This window comes from Eptatretus burgeri, chromosome 1 (genome assembly GCF_056783735.1).
Source record: "Eptatretus burgeri isolate ZD-2024b chromosome 1, Ebu_testis_v1, whole genome shotgun sequence".
NCBI classification, from domain to species: Eukaryota; Metazoa; Chordata; class Myxini; order Myxiniformes; family Myxinidae; genus Eptatretus; species Eptatretus burgeri.
In genome coordinates this window covers 32,030,075-32,045,357 of record NC_140961.1, presented here as the reverse complement: position 1 = coordinate 32,045,357, position 15,283 = coordinate 32,030,075, and the positions used below count along the sequence as shown (strand labels likewise).

Below are 15,283 nucleotides of genomic sequence, written 5' to 3'. Positions count from 1 at the left end.
GATCCATGAATTTGCATATAGCGACCGCCCTCCAACGCCCTGGAGGCGGGGCCAAATCGCCCCTTGCTCACCGATTGGACGGAACAAAAGTGGGCGTGAGTCGTTTTTGATCCGTTTTTGGAGCGGAAAGTCCGTGGTTTTGTACACGCTGTTCGGCGCGCGCCCTGCACGAGTCCAATACCGGTACCCACAAGCGGAGCAAGAACGGTGGCGATGCGACGGTTGCGAGGTGTGACGGTAAAGGTCATGGCTGTTGTGGTGAAGCGGCGCCGCGGTGGGTGGTTGATGTTGTGATGACTGTTGAGACGCGGTTGGCGGTGGTAATCATGGCGGTTGGTCTAAAATAAAGATAGTAAAAGAAAAACGGCTATCCTGAAGAGTCGCAGCACGCATAAATGACATGTATTCCCACTAGACAACGGGTTTGGGCCTAACTACACATATACTTACCGAGATATCTCACCTAAGGGACCTGAATGGTGGTTTGCGAATTTGGTAACCACAACAATATATATATATATATATATATATATATATATATATATATATATATATATATATATATATATATATATATATATATATATATATATATATATATATATATATATATGTATGTATGTATGTAGCAATACTTCAGCCTGGTGTTGGCGCAGTGGTTAGGGCAGCGGCTTGGGATCCAAGAGGTCCTGAGTTCAAGCCCCGTTGAGCCACTGAATTAATACACCAGGGGGTTGACTCAGCCTGTCATCCTTCCGAGGTCGGCGAAATGAGTACCAGTATACTGGGCCGGTGTATACCCCGGTTAAAAAAATAGGTGTACCATATCCCTGTGTCGTAAGAGGCGACCAGGGTTGCGTCAGGAAGGGCATCCGGCGTAAAACATGTGCCAAATCAGTTTGCGGATCATACGGATGATCCGCTGTGGCGACCCCTAACGGGAGCAGCCGAAAGAAGAAGAAGAAGATATAGCAATACTTCTCGAAGCAAAAGAAAAAAAGTAATCAGAGATTGCAGACCCTCACCAGGACTTGGTTTGTGTGGTGATTGTGTACTGGTGTGTTAATTAATATGACATAATTAGAACTGCCACTTGAGAAGTGCTGGTTGTGGTGATCGGGTACCAAGACATCCTGCTTTGATTGGACACCTGACCCTGACCCATGACGCTTTTCATTACGATTCAAATGAATTCCAATGGGATTAAAATTAATTCAATCCAGATCAAATGCAAGACCAAATAGGTACAGTCCTGCATTGGAAAAATCAGAAGGAACGCGAACAAGCAAAAAGCAACAATGAAATAAGCAGGAGGAACCTGGGTAGGATTTGCATTTTAGTTGCTACTCCTCAACCCTCAAATCTGTGTTTGTTCTCATACGAGCCTCAACAGTGTATACAAAAAAAACAACCTCATCCAGGCACAGCAAAGTAAGCTATATTCAAAAAAAAAAAAAATCAAAATAACAAAAACAACACTTGTCAAAAAAAAAATTCTGCCTGCCAGACCATACGCCCGATCAAGTTGAAATTAAAAACCCTTATTCCCTGTCACTACTTGATCATAAATATAAAGTTTCACATCAATCGATTCAGCGGTTCCAGAGAAAACATTCTTTTTAAAATTTTCTTCATTCCAATCTGGCTGCCAAACCATGTGACCTATCATTATTCCTTTAAAAAAACTTGTAAAACCGTGACTTGGGGAATATTTGTATGAAGTTTCCCCTCAATCTGTCCAGCCATTCTGGAGAAGATTCTTTTTATAGGTTTTAGGGTAAATGCAATATGGCTGCCAAACCATATGACCTATCACAACATACAAGTGAACCTTTTGTTCCTCATGGATAGGCGGTCATTTGTGTAAAGTTTCACCTCAATCTGTTCAACCATTTCAGAGAAGAAGATTTTTGAAGGTATTTTTGTTTTCCCCCAAATAATATGGCTGCCGAATCACGTGACTGATGATGTAACCAATTTTTTTTCTGTGGACCAATTTATCTCGAGATGACCTTCAAAGATTTTCACACTGATCAGATGTAAAGGTCTACATATGCAATTATGACATCATAACGAAGGAACCCTGACATCCTCAAAAAAAAAATCACGCATTCCCCATGAGGAGTACTTGCCGTGTGCCAAGTTTCAATTTTTTCCTTGGTGCGGTTACAGAGATACAGAGGTCCAAAGTTTTCCCATTATTCCAGCATGGCTGCCATACCCCGTGACCTATGATGACGTCATAATTATGATTAAAACATTCTACATGAGTAGTCTAACCTTTGGTGAAAATTTTGACTCAATCTGACAAGCGGTTGCGGCCAAAATACGAAAGTTCTCTGCGGACAAACAAACAAACAGACCCAAAATGTAATTCCCTCTCCTTCAGCGAGAGTAACAAATGGAACCAAATGCAGTACCCTCTCCTCCTGCAAGGGTAAATATATAAAAGTACATGTACGGACCACACAACCAAAAATTGCGTGTTATAAAAAATCCCTTTTCTACATATTTCACTTAATCTTACATCCTCATTGACACTCACATATAGACATGCAACACGTTTGTGAAGTACAACACAACATGTCTTTTGTTTAAACCCATCAGCGAAGTGAGTTGAACCAATTTAACTAAAAAAGGGACAAAAGTCAACAACAAAACCTTAAAAGACATGGAAAAGATAGGCACCGCACAATTCTTTTTAAATAAATGGTCCTGGAAACTCACCTGAAACACTTTCGGTCTGGTTCTTCACCATCTCTGGGATGGAATTGAAACTGTCATTCCCCTGAAAATAAAAGGAAAGTTTTTGTTTAGTTTAGTTTACCTTTTAAATGCAATGAACTGAGTGTTAAACAAGCACAGACTACAGTGACGCATTAATCTTGGTTACCTTTTTGATGAGAGAAACGAGATCGGTTTTCAGCACATCGTTTGTGGCATTTAAAGGACCATCCACATTTGGTGCCTTAAAACAAAAAAGATGAACAAAACAAAACCAACTCAGTAAAATGTCACCCTTATCTTGGTGGCTATGCATCAAAGAAAATACAACATTGTATCAATTTGGCATAATCCTGTTATGCACGATAATTGTAAAACCAAATACTAGAACAATCATGTAAATAAACCTTGCACACGTGGAATGGGACTGATTCGACATCTTGAACAGAAATGAGATGTTAAAAAATATTTCCGAAATTCCAAAACAATCCACAACTCGAGCCGTATAATTGTCGATTTGTACCTTATTGAAGTCTGCTGCTGGGACCAACTTGTCCAAGTCATTTTTCAGGACATCGCACTTGGGTGCAGGACACGTAGCAAACATATTATTCAGTTCTCTAGTCTCATTCTTCAAGCTTTCGTTCAGTTTCACCAAATTACTCTGCAGGTTCTGCTGCAACGTGTCGATCTTCACGAGTTTATCATGAGAATTTGACATCACTGCGCACAGAGAATGGGACGGAATTGAATCAATCTTCACATGCTGGCACAACCCCCATTACAACATGTCACCAACACCTGACCCCTCCAACATTTCCATTTTATACTATTCCACTACTGTTAAAAATTTACCATATTTCATACCACATCAAATTATACAAATAACATCAAACATCCTCCTCCTCCTCCTCCTTCGGTGCAACACAAGGCTGCAAGTATCATCATCATACCATTACAATGGTATTCATTTTGCCAACCTCGAAAGGATGACAGGCTGAGTCAACCCTACCTGGTGTTAATTCAACGGCCCAACAGGGCGCTTGAACTCAAGACCCTAAGATCTTACTTAAGCCAGCCACTTAACCGTTAAGCCAACACCAGGCTTGACATCAAACCATCCCAAAATCATGCGAGACAAACTACATGATGAAAAACACAGGATTTCATTTTTCTCTACAAAAATGTGATTCCAACAAAACAATTGATGAGATGAGATGGATGATGCGCTTTACAGAGCGTCGGTGATACCATAACAGTTTCTTGGCAACCCAGGCAAAAATGCTACAGTTAGAACTATAGTATATGAGAGTTGTACTCTCATTAATACTATAGTTGGCAACAGGTCCCACTACAATAGTCTGCAGAGAATTATTACAGGAAAGGAATGCTATTTTGCCTGGGAAGGCTTATACAGGACAGTTTGCCATTACCCTCCAAGCGGTCAATCAGGGCAGAAATTTGGAATTTGTCCATGGTGCCGGCGATAGCTCGCATATTCTTTGAGAAGGACACCATGGTATATTTAACATCAAGCAACGAATGTTGGAAGATGGGACTCCCGTTTGACCTCCATCCGAGGGACGGCATACACATTGATGAATTACTCTGCAGATGAAGCAACAGGATGAGAGTTTAGAGCTGGGTCAGGATTTGAACCGAGGCTTGACAGCTTAGAAGCAAATGTGTGTACCTCCAGGCCATCCTGTCAGCCCAAAAATAAAAATTACCACGACGTAAATAAAGTCATTGTACAGAATAACAGCTCACATTAATCTAGTGTGTAACCAGCGGCCTGCTTCCAATACTTACGTAAAGATAGGTTCAAAGATGTGCTTTGTATTTTCTCAACCTGGTCTCTGTAAATATTCTGGATCTGCACACCTAGCTTCGTGTCCACAACTGCACAATTCCACAAAGGTACAAAAAGGCCAGAGATGGTTAGACAATGAAATCATCACCTGCAAATTCTCAGAAAAATTAAGAAAATGAACTCAACGATCACAGACTCAAACTACATGCTATGCACATGAAGACCATGTCTCCCCCCCCCCCCCACAGACTTACAAGCTAATTCCTTCAGAGAGAGGAAGTGCGCATGCAAACACTGTCAAAGTTAAAAGGCTATATAAATACAAGAGAGATGGTTTTGGCAACACCAAGATGGATGGAAGTGCCAGCAATACAACTTAGGTTGGTGTAAGGAATGCACGAGGGAGTGAAGGGAAGAGTTTTGGTTGGTCCTGGGATATCGGAGGAGTTCAACGTGAACATCGGTTTGAGGCAGGGAAGCTCTCAGCCCACTCATGTTTATCATGGTGATGGAGCTGGTGAGCAGGAGGGTGTACTTGAGGGGTAGTATGGGGAGGATGTTGTATGCAGATGATCTGACTGTTGTGGCAGAGATTAAGCGGGAGATGCAGGAGGTACTGGAGGAGTGGAAGGAAGAATTCTGTAAACATGGACTGAAGATGAGCATGGAGAAGACTGAGGTGATGTGAGTTTGGCAGCAGAGAAATAAATGAATATCAGGTTAGAAGGGAAGGAGATTAGACAGGAAATAGGTTTGAGTATGGGGGGGGGATGTTAAGTTGGTGGAAGAGGTGCAGAGGAGAATTCAGGTGGGTGTGAATGTGCGCAGGAGGGTGGGGGATTAATGGCAGACAGAAAGATATCAAGGAAATTGAAAGGGAAAGTTCTGTTGTCTTGTGTAACGCTGGCCAACCATTACGGTCTGGAGATGTGGCACAGACAGAGGCTGCAGGTTTGCAATAGCTTGGTCAGGAGGATTGCGGGAGTGAAGAGGGTGGATTGAAGGACGGGATTGTTGTGAAAATTAGCTTGATGGGGAGATTGCTAATAAGCCAGCTGGAGAATTGGTGTCGATGGGGAAAGAGAGAATGGCAGAGGATAGATTCAGGGAGAAAGGTAGGAGGAAAAGAGATACATCACGGTTGAGATGGGAGGATTGTGCAAGGAGGGATATCAATAAGGTGGGGTGGTTGGAGAGCGGGGAAAGTTGGCTGAGAATAGAGGGAAGTGGAGGGTTATTGTGGTCGAGGCAGGGCAGTAGATTGGTGCCAATTGACCTCATTCCTTATAAGGGGAAGAGAAGGAAAGAATCAATAAAAGGTGTCGTAATGACGAAGTGTGGTAATCTTTTCACAATCCCAAATACAAATAATTTTTTTTTTTAAAGGTATTCTTTGATGCAAGATACATTTCCATAACTATCCAAGGCATGTCATACACCATGATTGGAGCAAGGCCAACATAATTGGTGTATTCATCATTCTAAATCATAAAACCACACAGTATCCCTCAATTAATTATTCTGAACCTTGAACGTGAAAAATTACAATCTCAACCGAATTATCAGGATCGTTAACATCCTTTGGAGAAATCTGATCATGGATGTCACCAGAAGTCAGCCACGACTTGACGGAACTAGAAAGCTAGAAAAACATCCTATTTCGACTGAACACAGGAAACAAGATGTAACTAGAAAGAGCAATCAGATATTGCAGACCCTCGCCAGAACTTGTTTTGTGTAATTTTGTGTGCTGTATTTTGTGTGGCATGTTACGTAATTATAAGGAGTCATAATTAGAACTGCCACTTTATAACTGGGTACCAAGACGTCCCACTTTGATGCAACCCCACTTTGATTGGACACCTGACCCTGACCAATGACGTTTTTCATTATTATTCAATTGAATTTAGAATGGAATTAAAATAAATTCAATTCAAATCAAATGAAGACCAAAAAGGTATAGTCCTGCATGAGAGTAATCAGAAGGAACCAGAACAAGCAAAAAGCAAAGATATCAGGAGGAACCTGGATAGGATTCACATTTCAGCTGCTACTCTTCTACCCTCAAACCCATCCGGGTATAGCCAAGTGAGCCTTATTCCAAAATAAATAAAGAAATAAAAATAACCCAGATCAAAAAAAAAAAAATCAAATAATTCTGGCTGCCAGACCATGTGTTGGACCAAGTTGAAATTTAAAACATATATTCCCCATCACCACTTGATCATAATCGCAAAGTTTTATGTCGATTCATTAAGCGGTTCTAGAGAAAACATTATTTAATATTTTTCTTCAACCCAATGTGGCTGCCAAACCATGTGAAGTTTTATGTCAAGGCTTGAGGAACATTTGTGTGAAGTTTCCCCTCGATCTATCCAGCCATTCTGGAGAAGACTTTTTTAATAGGTTTTAGAGAAAGTAACAAAACAATTTGAACCAATTTTATGCCATATTAAAGCAATCTAACCAATTCTCCAAAGCAATAAAACAGGAAATTAGAATGGCACTCGGAAGAGTGCATGCCTCCGCCAGACTGAACAGTTTATGTTTTGTATCCCGTTGTTAGGCCGGATCTGGATCCAGACCTGAACTAAAATTTCATCGGCTTGTTCTCGTCACCAAGCCAACTCATCCACCAAGTTTTGTCCAAATCCAATTACAACTTTTTGAAATATCATGATATTATTTGTTTCTGGCCTATTTCTCAATGGTGAAGAATCGCTTTTTAAAAACTATCGCAATTGGATCTTCACCAAAATTGAGTCAATTAGTCCTTGTCAAACACCCAACCTTTCCACTAAATTTCTCCCGGATCTGTCTGTAACGTTTTGAGATATCCTACTCACAGACAGACAAACAGGGGTGAAGGCATAACCTCCGGCCACCTTCGGTAGTATGTGGCGGGAGTAATAACCAGAGATGTTGGAATGTAGATACATAAATAAATACAATATAAATAAATAAATACAAAAATTATCATTTTGAAGTTGTGGCAATGGAACATTCTTGGAGCAAGGATTTACTCAAGTCATACTTACAATTTATGCTTTCTTTTGTGCGGTTATAAACAGGTGTAAATTGTGAGGCAATGAAGTCCAATTCCTGAAAGCAGAAAAAGCAGCACAATTGCAATGTGATTATCAAATATAAATATACATGATGATAAGTGACATCACAAGACAACATCACAAATCTGCAGAACACACGGCAAGGGTTATCCTCAATCAGATGCATCGATCAGGTACCATTAGTCATGGTCATTTTCAACTATATGTTGCCGTATGCTAATGTTGCATCATCCATAGGGACAAAGTATCCCAGGCACAAATTCCTCCCCAAACAAAAACTAATTCACACATAATTACAAGACAAGTCGAGATGTCTGTTTGCGGGTTTGATTTCTATGCACTCCAAGGAACTGGACGGAATAAGTTGGAAAGCTGGTGGAAAAGAAGAAGTAAAAAAAAACTAATTATCGAGGATTCGGGGGGTTGAGGGAAAGACCCCAATTCTCGATGTAAATGTGCATGGCAGTGCTGCTCCACTGCAAGTCGGACTCAAATACCACAATTATGGGGAATTAAGCCGTCCGTCAGTTATCTTGGGGTGGATGAAATCAACAGAACATTGACTGAGGTATGGTGAAAATTTTTTTAACAATTGATTCAAATGTGGATCCTGTCCCATGGGTAATAAGTGATTTTTTATGATGTCATCAGTGCTTTCGTTATGTCATAATTGCATACGTAGAATGCTTCATCTGTTCAGTATGAAAACTTTTGAGGGTCATCTTGGGATAAATTGGTAAATAAGAAAAAAAAAAAAATTGATGACGTCAGTCATGTGGTTCGACTGCCATTAAAAAAAAATAATGATAATAAAAATTAAAAAAAAAACCTTTGAAAGCTTCTCTGAAATGGCTGAACAGATCGAGGCGAAACTTTATAGGTATGACCGCCCATAAATGAGGAACAAAAAGTTCCCCACCTGTGACGTAATAGGTTAAATGGTTTGGCAGCCATACTGGATCTACCCTAAAACCTTTTTAAAAATCTCATTCAAAACAGCTAAACGGATCAAGCAAGAGGAAACTTCACACACGTTCTCCAAGCCTTGGGGATACCGGGGTGTTCACGAATAATTGATAGGTCACCTGGTTTGGCAGCCATACTGGATTAAAGGGGGAAATTTTTTTTTAATTCTGTCTCTTGAACCGCTGCATCAATCAATGTGAAACTTCAAAATGATGATCTGTAATTGATGGGGAATAAATGTTTTCAATTTCAACCTGATGGGACGCATGGTCTGGCTACCAGGATTATTTAATTTTTTGGAATCTGGGGGTTTCTTTATTTATTTATTTTTGAATAAGACTCAGTTGGCTGTGCCTGGATGAGATTGAGGGTAGAGGAGCAGCAGTTGAAACTCGAGTCTCCTGGTGACTTCATCTTTGCTTTTTGCTTGGTCGGGTTCTTTCTGACGACTCTAATGCAGTCCTTACTTTATTTGGTCTTCCATTTGATTTGAATTTAATTTTTTTTTTTACCATTTTTAATTCAGTTGAATGAAGAGGATGTAATGGTTCAGGTGTTCAATCAAAGCGGGACATCTTGGTACTCGATCATCACTGCCAACAGTTATAAAGTCGCAGTTCTCGTGCTAATGGCGTACATCGAAAACCGTTCAACGGAGGAAATTGAAACTTTACCACATGTTACCTGACCATTTGATATAGCGCATATTACTTGGATGACGCACGTCCCCTCAGAACTCGCATGGTGAATTAAACAAAACCAAATGCCCAGAGACAATGTAACTTCCTCGCATTAGAAATTGGAATCATTGGAATCACTTCAGCCATTAGTGTGCTCGGCTGGTGAAAAAACAGCAGAGAAAAAGAAGTACAATTTGGCATTTTAACGATATCCCGATTTATCCTTTCGCGATTTATTGTGGCGTCTTTATCAGCCTTGGTAGTTATGAAAACACTCGAGAACGAGAATAGAAGCTACTTTGTAAAGGCATATGAATGTACTCTATAGGAGACTTTTCAAAGTATAATTTGTCCACATTTGCTTTAGAAGTGCACACAGATGCAATTACAAATTTGCCACCAGAAGAGATGTCTCACACCAAGTCCTTCTCAAGACTGCGCGGACTAAGTATTCTATGAATATCTCGTTCAAGTTGTTAGTGTTGGCATTCAAGTTAGACCTCGTGAGGTCTTTGGTGCCAAGCTGTGTGCCATGTGTGCTACTTGCCTTGCCATGAGAAATGCATCTAAAAGAAAAAGTAATATGTAGTGTTGGGAGTTAGAGTGCGGACAGGAACGGATGGAAAACAGCATCCTGGTTGCCCTGGCAACCACTTTAGATGACGAACGTATGTTGCGACACACCGTCTCCACAGTCTGTACCTATGTACCAAATATGAAACGTGAAAGTTGAAAACTTTGGGAGTTAGAGTGCGGACAGGAACGGACGGACAGACAGACGGACGGAAAACCAGTATCACATAACACGCCACGATATATATATATATATATATATATATATATATATATATATATATATATATATATATATATATATATATATATATATATATATATATATATATATATATATATATATATATATATATATATATATATATATATATATATATATATATATATCTCGGGCGTATAAAAAAGTGTGCTATATAAAAACATTAGAAAGGAAACTAGAGGGGGAGCACGAGGGAGAGTGCAAAACCTCCACCGCCAATACTGCTGGATCACTCAAGTGAACCTTATATCATATTCATTAAATATGTCAACAGTGCTGACAGTTATAGTTCTTTTCTCCATTTTTTTTGGGGGGGGGGGGGGTTGGAAATCACTTAAAACATGTAGAAATGCAAAAAAAAATGTTTTTTTCTCCAACAATTTTTGGGGGGGTTGGAAATCACTTAAAACATGTAGAAATGCTAAAAAAAAAAAAAAAAAAAAAAAATCGAAATTTTGTTGAAAAAAAAGTTGCAAAATTTTTTTTTTCTCTAAATTTTTTTTGGGGGGGTGGGGGTTGGAAATCACTTATAACATAGAAATGCAAAAAAAAATGTTTTTTCTCTAAATTTTTTTGGGGGTGGGGGTTGGAAATCACAAAACATGTAAAAATGCAAAAAAAAAAAATGTTTTTTTCTCCAACAATTTTTTTTGCGGGGGTTGGAAATCACTTAAAACATGTAGAAATGCAAAAAAAAATATTTTCTCAAAGTTTTTTTTTTGGGGGGGTGGGAGGGTGGGGATTATAAATCACTGAAAACATGCAGAAATGCAAAAAAAAAAAATTCTAAATTTTTTTTGGGGGGGGGGTTGGAAATCACTTAAAACATGTAGAAATGCAAAAAAAACAAATCGAAATTTTGTTGAAATAAAAGTTGCAAAAAATTTTTTTTTTCTCTAACAATTTTTTGGGGGTGGGGGTTGGAAATCACAAAACGTAGAAATGCAAAAAAAAAATTTCTCGAAATTTTTTTGGGGGGTGGGGGTTGGAAATCACTTAAAACGTAGAAATGCAAAAAAAAAAGTTTTTTTCTCTAACAATTTTTTTTGGGGGGTGGAGGTTGGAAATCACTTAAAATATGTAGAAATGCAAAAAAAACTAATTTCTGTCTTAATTTTTTTTGGGGAAGTAACAATTTTTTTTGGGGAGGTGGGGGTTAGAAATCACTGAAAACATGTAGAAATGCAAAAAAAAATTTTTCTCTAACAATTTTTTTTTGGGGGGGGGGTTGGAAATCACTTAAAACATGTAGAAATGCAAAAAAAAAAAACCATCGAAATTTTGTTGAAAGAAAAGTTGCAAAACATTTTTTTCTCCAAATTATTTTGGGGGGTGGGGGTTGGAAATCACTTAAAACATGTAGAAATGCAAAAAAAATATTCTCGAATAAATTTTTTTTTTGGGGGGGGGACCAAGTCCAAAATCTAATGGCACGATCCTTGGACCATACCTAATCCCCCCCCACCAAGTTTCGTCGAAATCCGTCGAGGAGTTTTTCCGTAATACAAAAAATTTAACATTTTTACGCTCACGCTCACGCCGGGGGTATCGCTATAGCTCTCTGTTCTTCGAACAGGCGAGCTAAAAACGATATATAGCATATTTCAAAAGCATATTGGGCCCAATATGTTTTTGATAAGGCATTGTGCGCCGGTGCTATGCACTCCACTGAGTGCCCTTCTAGTTTTAACATTATTTTGTCCCATTTGATTCACGTGTGAGGTCATGTTCTCTTCCATTCTCCCCCACACCATTCGTTTGTTAATAATCCCCACATTAATGAGAACTGCTTTTGTGGCCATTGGGGAGATGCGGAACTCTAAGCACATTGGTTAATTAGGCAATGAAACCTGTACGCAAGAACATTTGGGAATCGGCACGAGAAGGTGCTCTTAGTAAAACCAAACCACCCTTCGGCATTGCTCGGCCAAATTCAGGAGGGCAGATTTGGAACGGAGTGTGGTTCCTTAACCACCAATCTGCATACAAATAGTAGGCATTTCAATGAAGTTGACAAATCGGGGCTTCTGTTGCTGTCATTACATGAAAGTGTGGGCAGCCCCACTCCAAAAACTCTATTCCAAAATCGTCTTGAGTCTTGTTCTTGCAACAATCCATTTATTGGAGCTTCATTTGCTTTATAGCCTTTCCACCAGTCTTTCATCCGACTCATTCCTACTGTGCCATTATATTGACAATAAAAAACAACAACAAAAAAACAACAAAGATGTCTTATAAATTATGAACGAAATCCAAAACGTTTTACAGCATGCATGCACACTTTTTACAGAACAACCCATAATGTTCAGTTAAATGGAGCTCTCACTTAATTCAAACAGTCAAAATATGTAACATGCTACTGAAAGTCAATAAAAGGATAAAGACTGCATGCTGGTGGGTTTTTTTTTTTTTGGTTTATTTTTCTTTCCTCCCATCTTCCCTGGCTCGAGTTAATTCTTTCCCATAACTTGTACAAGCATATTTGGTTGATGCATAGGATCTTTGGAATTTTTGTTCTTGCTTTCTTTGCTGTTTTTTTGCGTGAAGAAAATACCTTCACTGCTGGTCTTTCACATTTACGCATGTGCATGTGTAGAATACAATAACATCTTTAACAGTAAAGACAGACCGACCTATCCGATAAGGCCAAATTAACAATGGCATATCAACCAAAGCATCGCATCAACAGCAAGACGTATACATGACAGAGTGAAAAAGAAGTGTGCATACCAAAATGGTCAACAATTGGGATTCTTGTAAGTTGGAATTTTTTTTATGATACCGGTAGATTTTGCTGAAAAGCATGGGAAATCAGGGGAACTGGAAAAATATGAGAGTGTTGAAGTGCATTTTGCTCACTAGAAACACCAAGCCTGGTGTTGGCTTCACGGTTAAGGTGGCTAGCTTGAGATCTTAGGGTCTTGAGTTTGAGCCAGTCATTCCATTGAAATAACAACAGGTGGGTTGACTCAATCTGCCATCCTTTGGATGTCGGCAAAATGAGTACCGACTTACTGGTAACAGAGGCACTGCATCAGTGGCACAGCCGTGCTTCCGGAAATGATGCAACCAGCAGCCAGGCTGCATATGCAACAACTACTAGAAACACCGCTCCATTTGGAAGCAGTGGTAAGGCATGTGTTCACCCACCCACCCCCCCCCCACCAACACCATACAGGCGGGTGGGGGGGGGAGGTTTGCGCCAATGACCTGACTCTGGGTACTACCAACATGTATGCAAATTTGGTGGAGATCGACCCAGCTATGTTTTTTTTCCTTCAATTTCAAAATATATACATACATACATACATGCATACATACACCTTCTTTGATATCATAGAATGCATAGGGCTCATCATCCCTTTAACCCCACATGAAAATTTCAAAATGGATATCAGGAAAACAAACCAATCTGTCAGACATGGTACAAGTCTAAGTGTTTGGCATCTCCTTTTAGCTAATCTCTGTTTGTGGGGCCTGATCTACAGCAGGCCTCTGCATTAGCATAGATCAACTGAATAGTTTCTTCTGCTCTTTTTTTATTCCCATTTTCTCAAATCTCTTGCATGGGCATTTCATTCAGAGAAAGCATCATAGATGCGTACAGTTTTTGTTTTTCTTCATAAAAAGTAACTTTTCCTTTTTGTAGCTTTCACAAGAATTACATTTTTCTCCTGAGATAAAGGCATTTGTTTACAAAATTCAAACACTGCAGCATTTTGAGGGATAACGCACCGGCACCGTCACACAAATCTGACGAGTGACCAAGATGGGCGGGCGAGATAAACTTCGATGACGATTTTCAGTGACGAGTGCCATGTACATCTCCAGGGAATGGTCAAACAAAAGTACCATTTGGGGGAACATGGAAAACCCATTGGATTTTGTCCAATCGCTTTTACACTCTCCAAAAATAAGTGTGGTGTGGCCTCCAGGCTAAATCACATTTAGGGCCTATAGGTTGTTGTTTTTTTTGGCTCTTGGCTTCCTCCTGGAGGAAGCCATTTCAGCAACTTAGATAGAAGCCATAGATAAGTGCATATGCTAAACTCATTCTTATGATGCAGTGTATGAAATGTGTGCAGAGCTAAATTGGTTCCAACAAAATGGTGCCACGGCTCTGGCTTCCATGCAGATTGCATGATCACTTTTCCCCAATCTTTATTTCTTTGGCCTGCCAGGTAACTTGATCTTTCACCCCCTCAATTATATTATTTGAGGCTACGTTGAAGAAAACATCTTCCGTGAGAGCGATGCAAATCATTTCAAGGGAAACTGGTCAGGTGTATGTGAACAAAGTGAGCAACAATTTGAACATTCATTGCAAGAAAATAAACCTTTATATGCTTCTCACAAATTTGGATGGCCTCGAGGTACACACTCACCTCAAAGCTGTCTAGTCTGGGTTTGAATCTCGAATCAGCTAAAAACTATCATCCATCCCAGTGTTTCACCAATGTGTGGTGCCATTCCTCTGAGCGACGTTAAACTGGACATTCCATCTGCTGGCATGAGTTGGTGGACGAAAAAGATCCCAGTGTCCTTCGTGAAGAGTAGGTGAGCTATCGCTGGTACCATGGCCAAATTAGAAGTTCCTACCCTAACTAGTTTGTGGAGCGTCAGGACTGGCCAGCCAGTTTGTGAAAGACATGTGTCAAAAATGTCCCCCGGCCAACCCCACATGGGAATAATTGTGGCCATAGAAGAAAAAGATGCTTACAAACTTCCACTGGTAGAAATAGAACTGGTGATCGATCAAAACTTGGCACATTTTCATTGTACACCCATTATGACAGCACACACCTTTTCAATTTTTAATTTTGACACCTTTACCTAAAATATTTTGTTAAACCATCCTGGAGGCCCGATGGCACAGCTTCAGAAAGTCAGGTTATGCAAAACCAGAAATGAACAACTGCAACAGGTGTGAGAACACAAAACATTGGAAATGAAGATGTGACAAAGTCAGTGGTTCAAGTAAAATACTCATAAATCTATTTGTTGAGTCGTCGGTGCTTTGCAATTGATTGGAGCCGTTACCTTTGGAATGCTGGTCATATACGTTTTTATATCCTTGATAGCGTTCATGCCAAAGTCTTTACTCTCTTCGAAAGAGCGATGAAGTCTCTCATTAGCCACGATGGAGAAAAAGGCACCAGTGCTGTTGGACCGGCAAAACACGTTATTCCACAAGGCG

At 39.7% G+C, this 15,283-nt stretch overlaps 1 protein-coding gene across 1 annotated transcript in view; it reads right to left on the bottom strand.

Moving 5' to 3' along the window:
• Positions 1–15,283, bottom strand: part of PROM1 (prominin 1) — an 89,742-nt gene that overhangs the window by 35,319 nt on the left and 39,140 nt on the right. Inside the window, exons 4-9 of the mRNA XM_085877912.1 lie at positions 15,127–15,247; positions 7,576–7,639; positions 4,537–4,626; positions 3,248–3,447; positions 2,894–2,968; positions 2,728–2,788 (exon numbers count right to left, since the gene is read on the bottom strand). Coding sequence (XP_085734038.1) covers positions 2,728–2,788; positions 2,894–2,968; positions 3,248–3,447; positions 4,537–4,626; positions 7,576–7,639; positions 15,127–15,247 — 611 coding nt within the window. The remainder of the gene's footprint in view (positions 1–2,727; positions 2,789–2,893; positions 2,969–3,247; positions 3,448–4,536; positions 4,627–7,575; positions 7,640–15,126; positions 15,248–15,283) is intronic.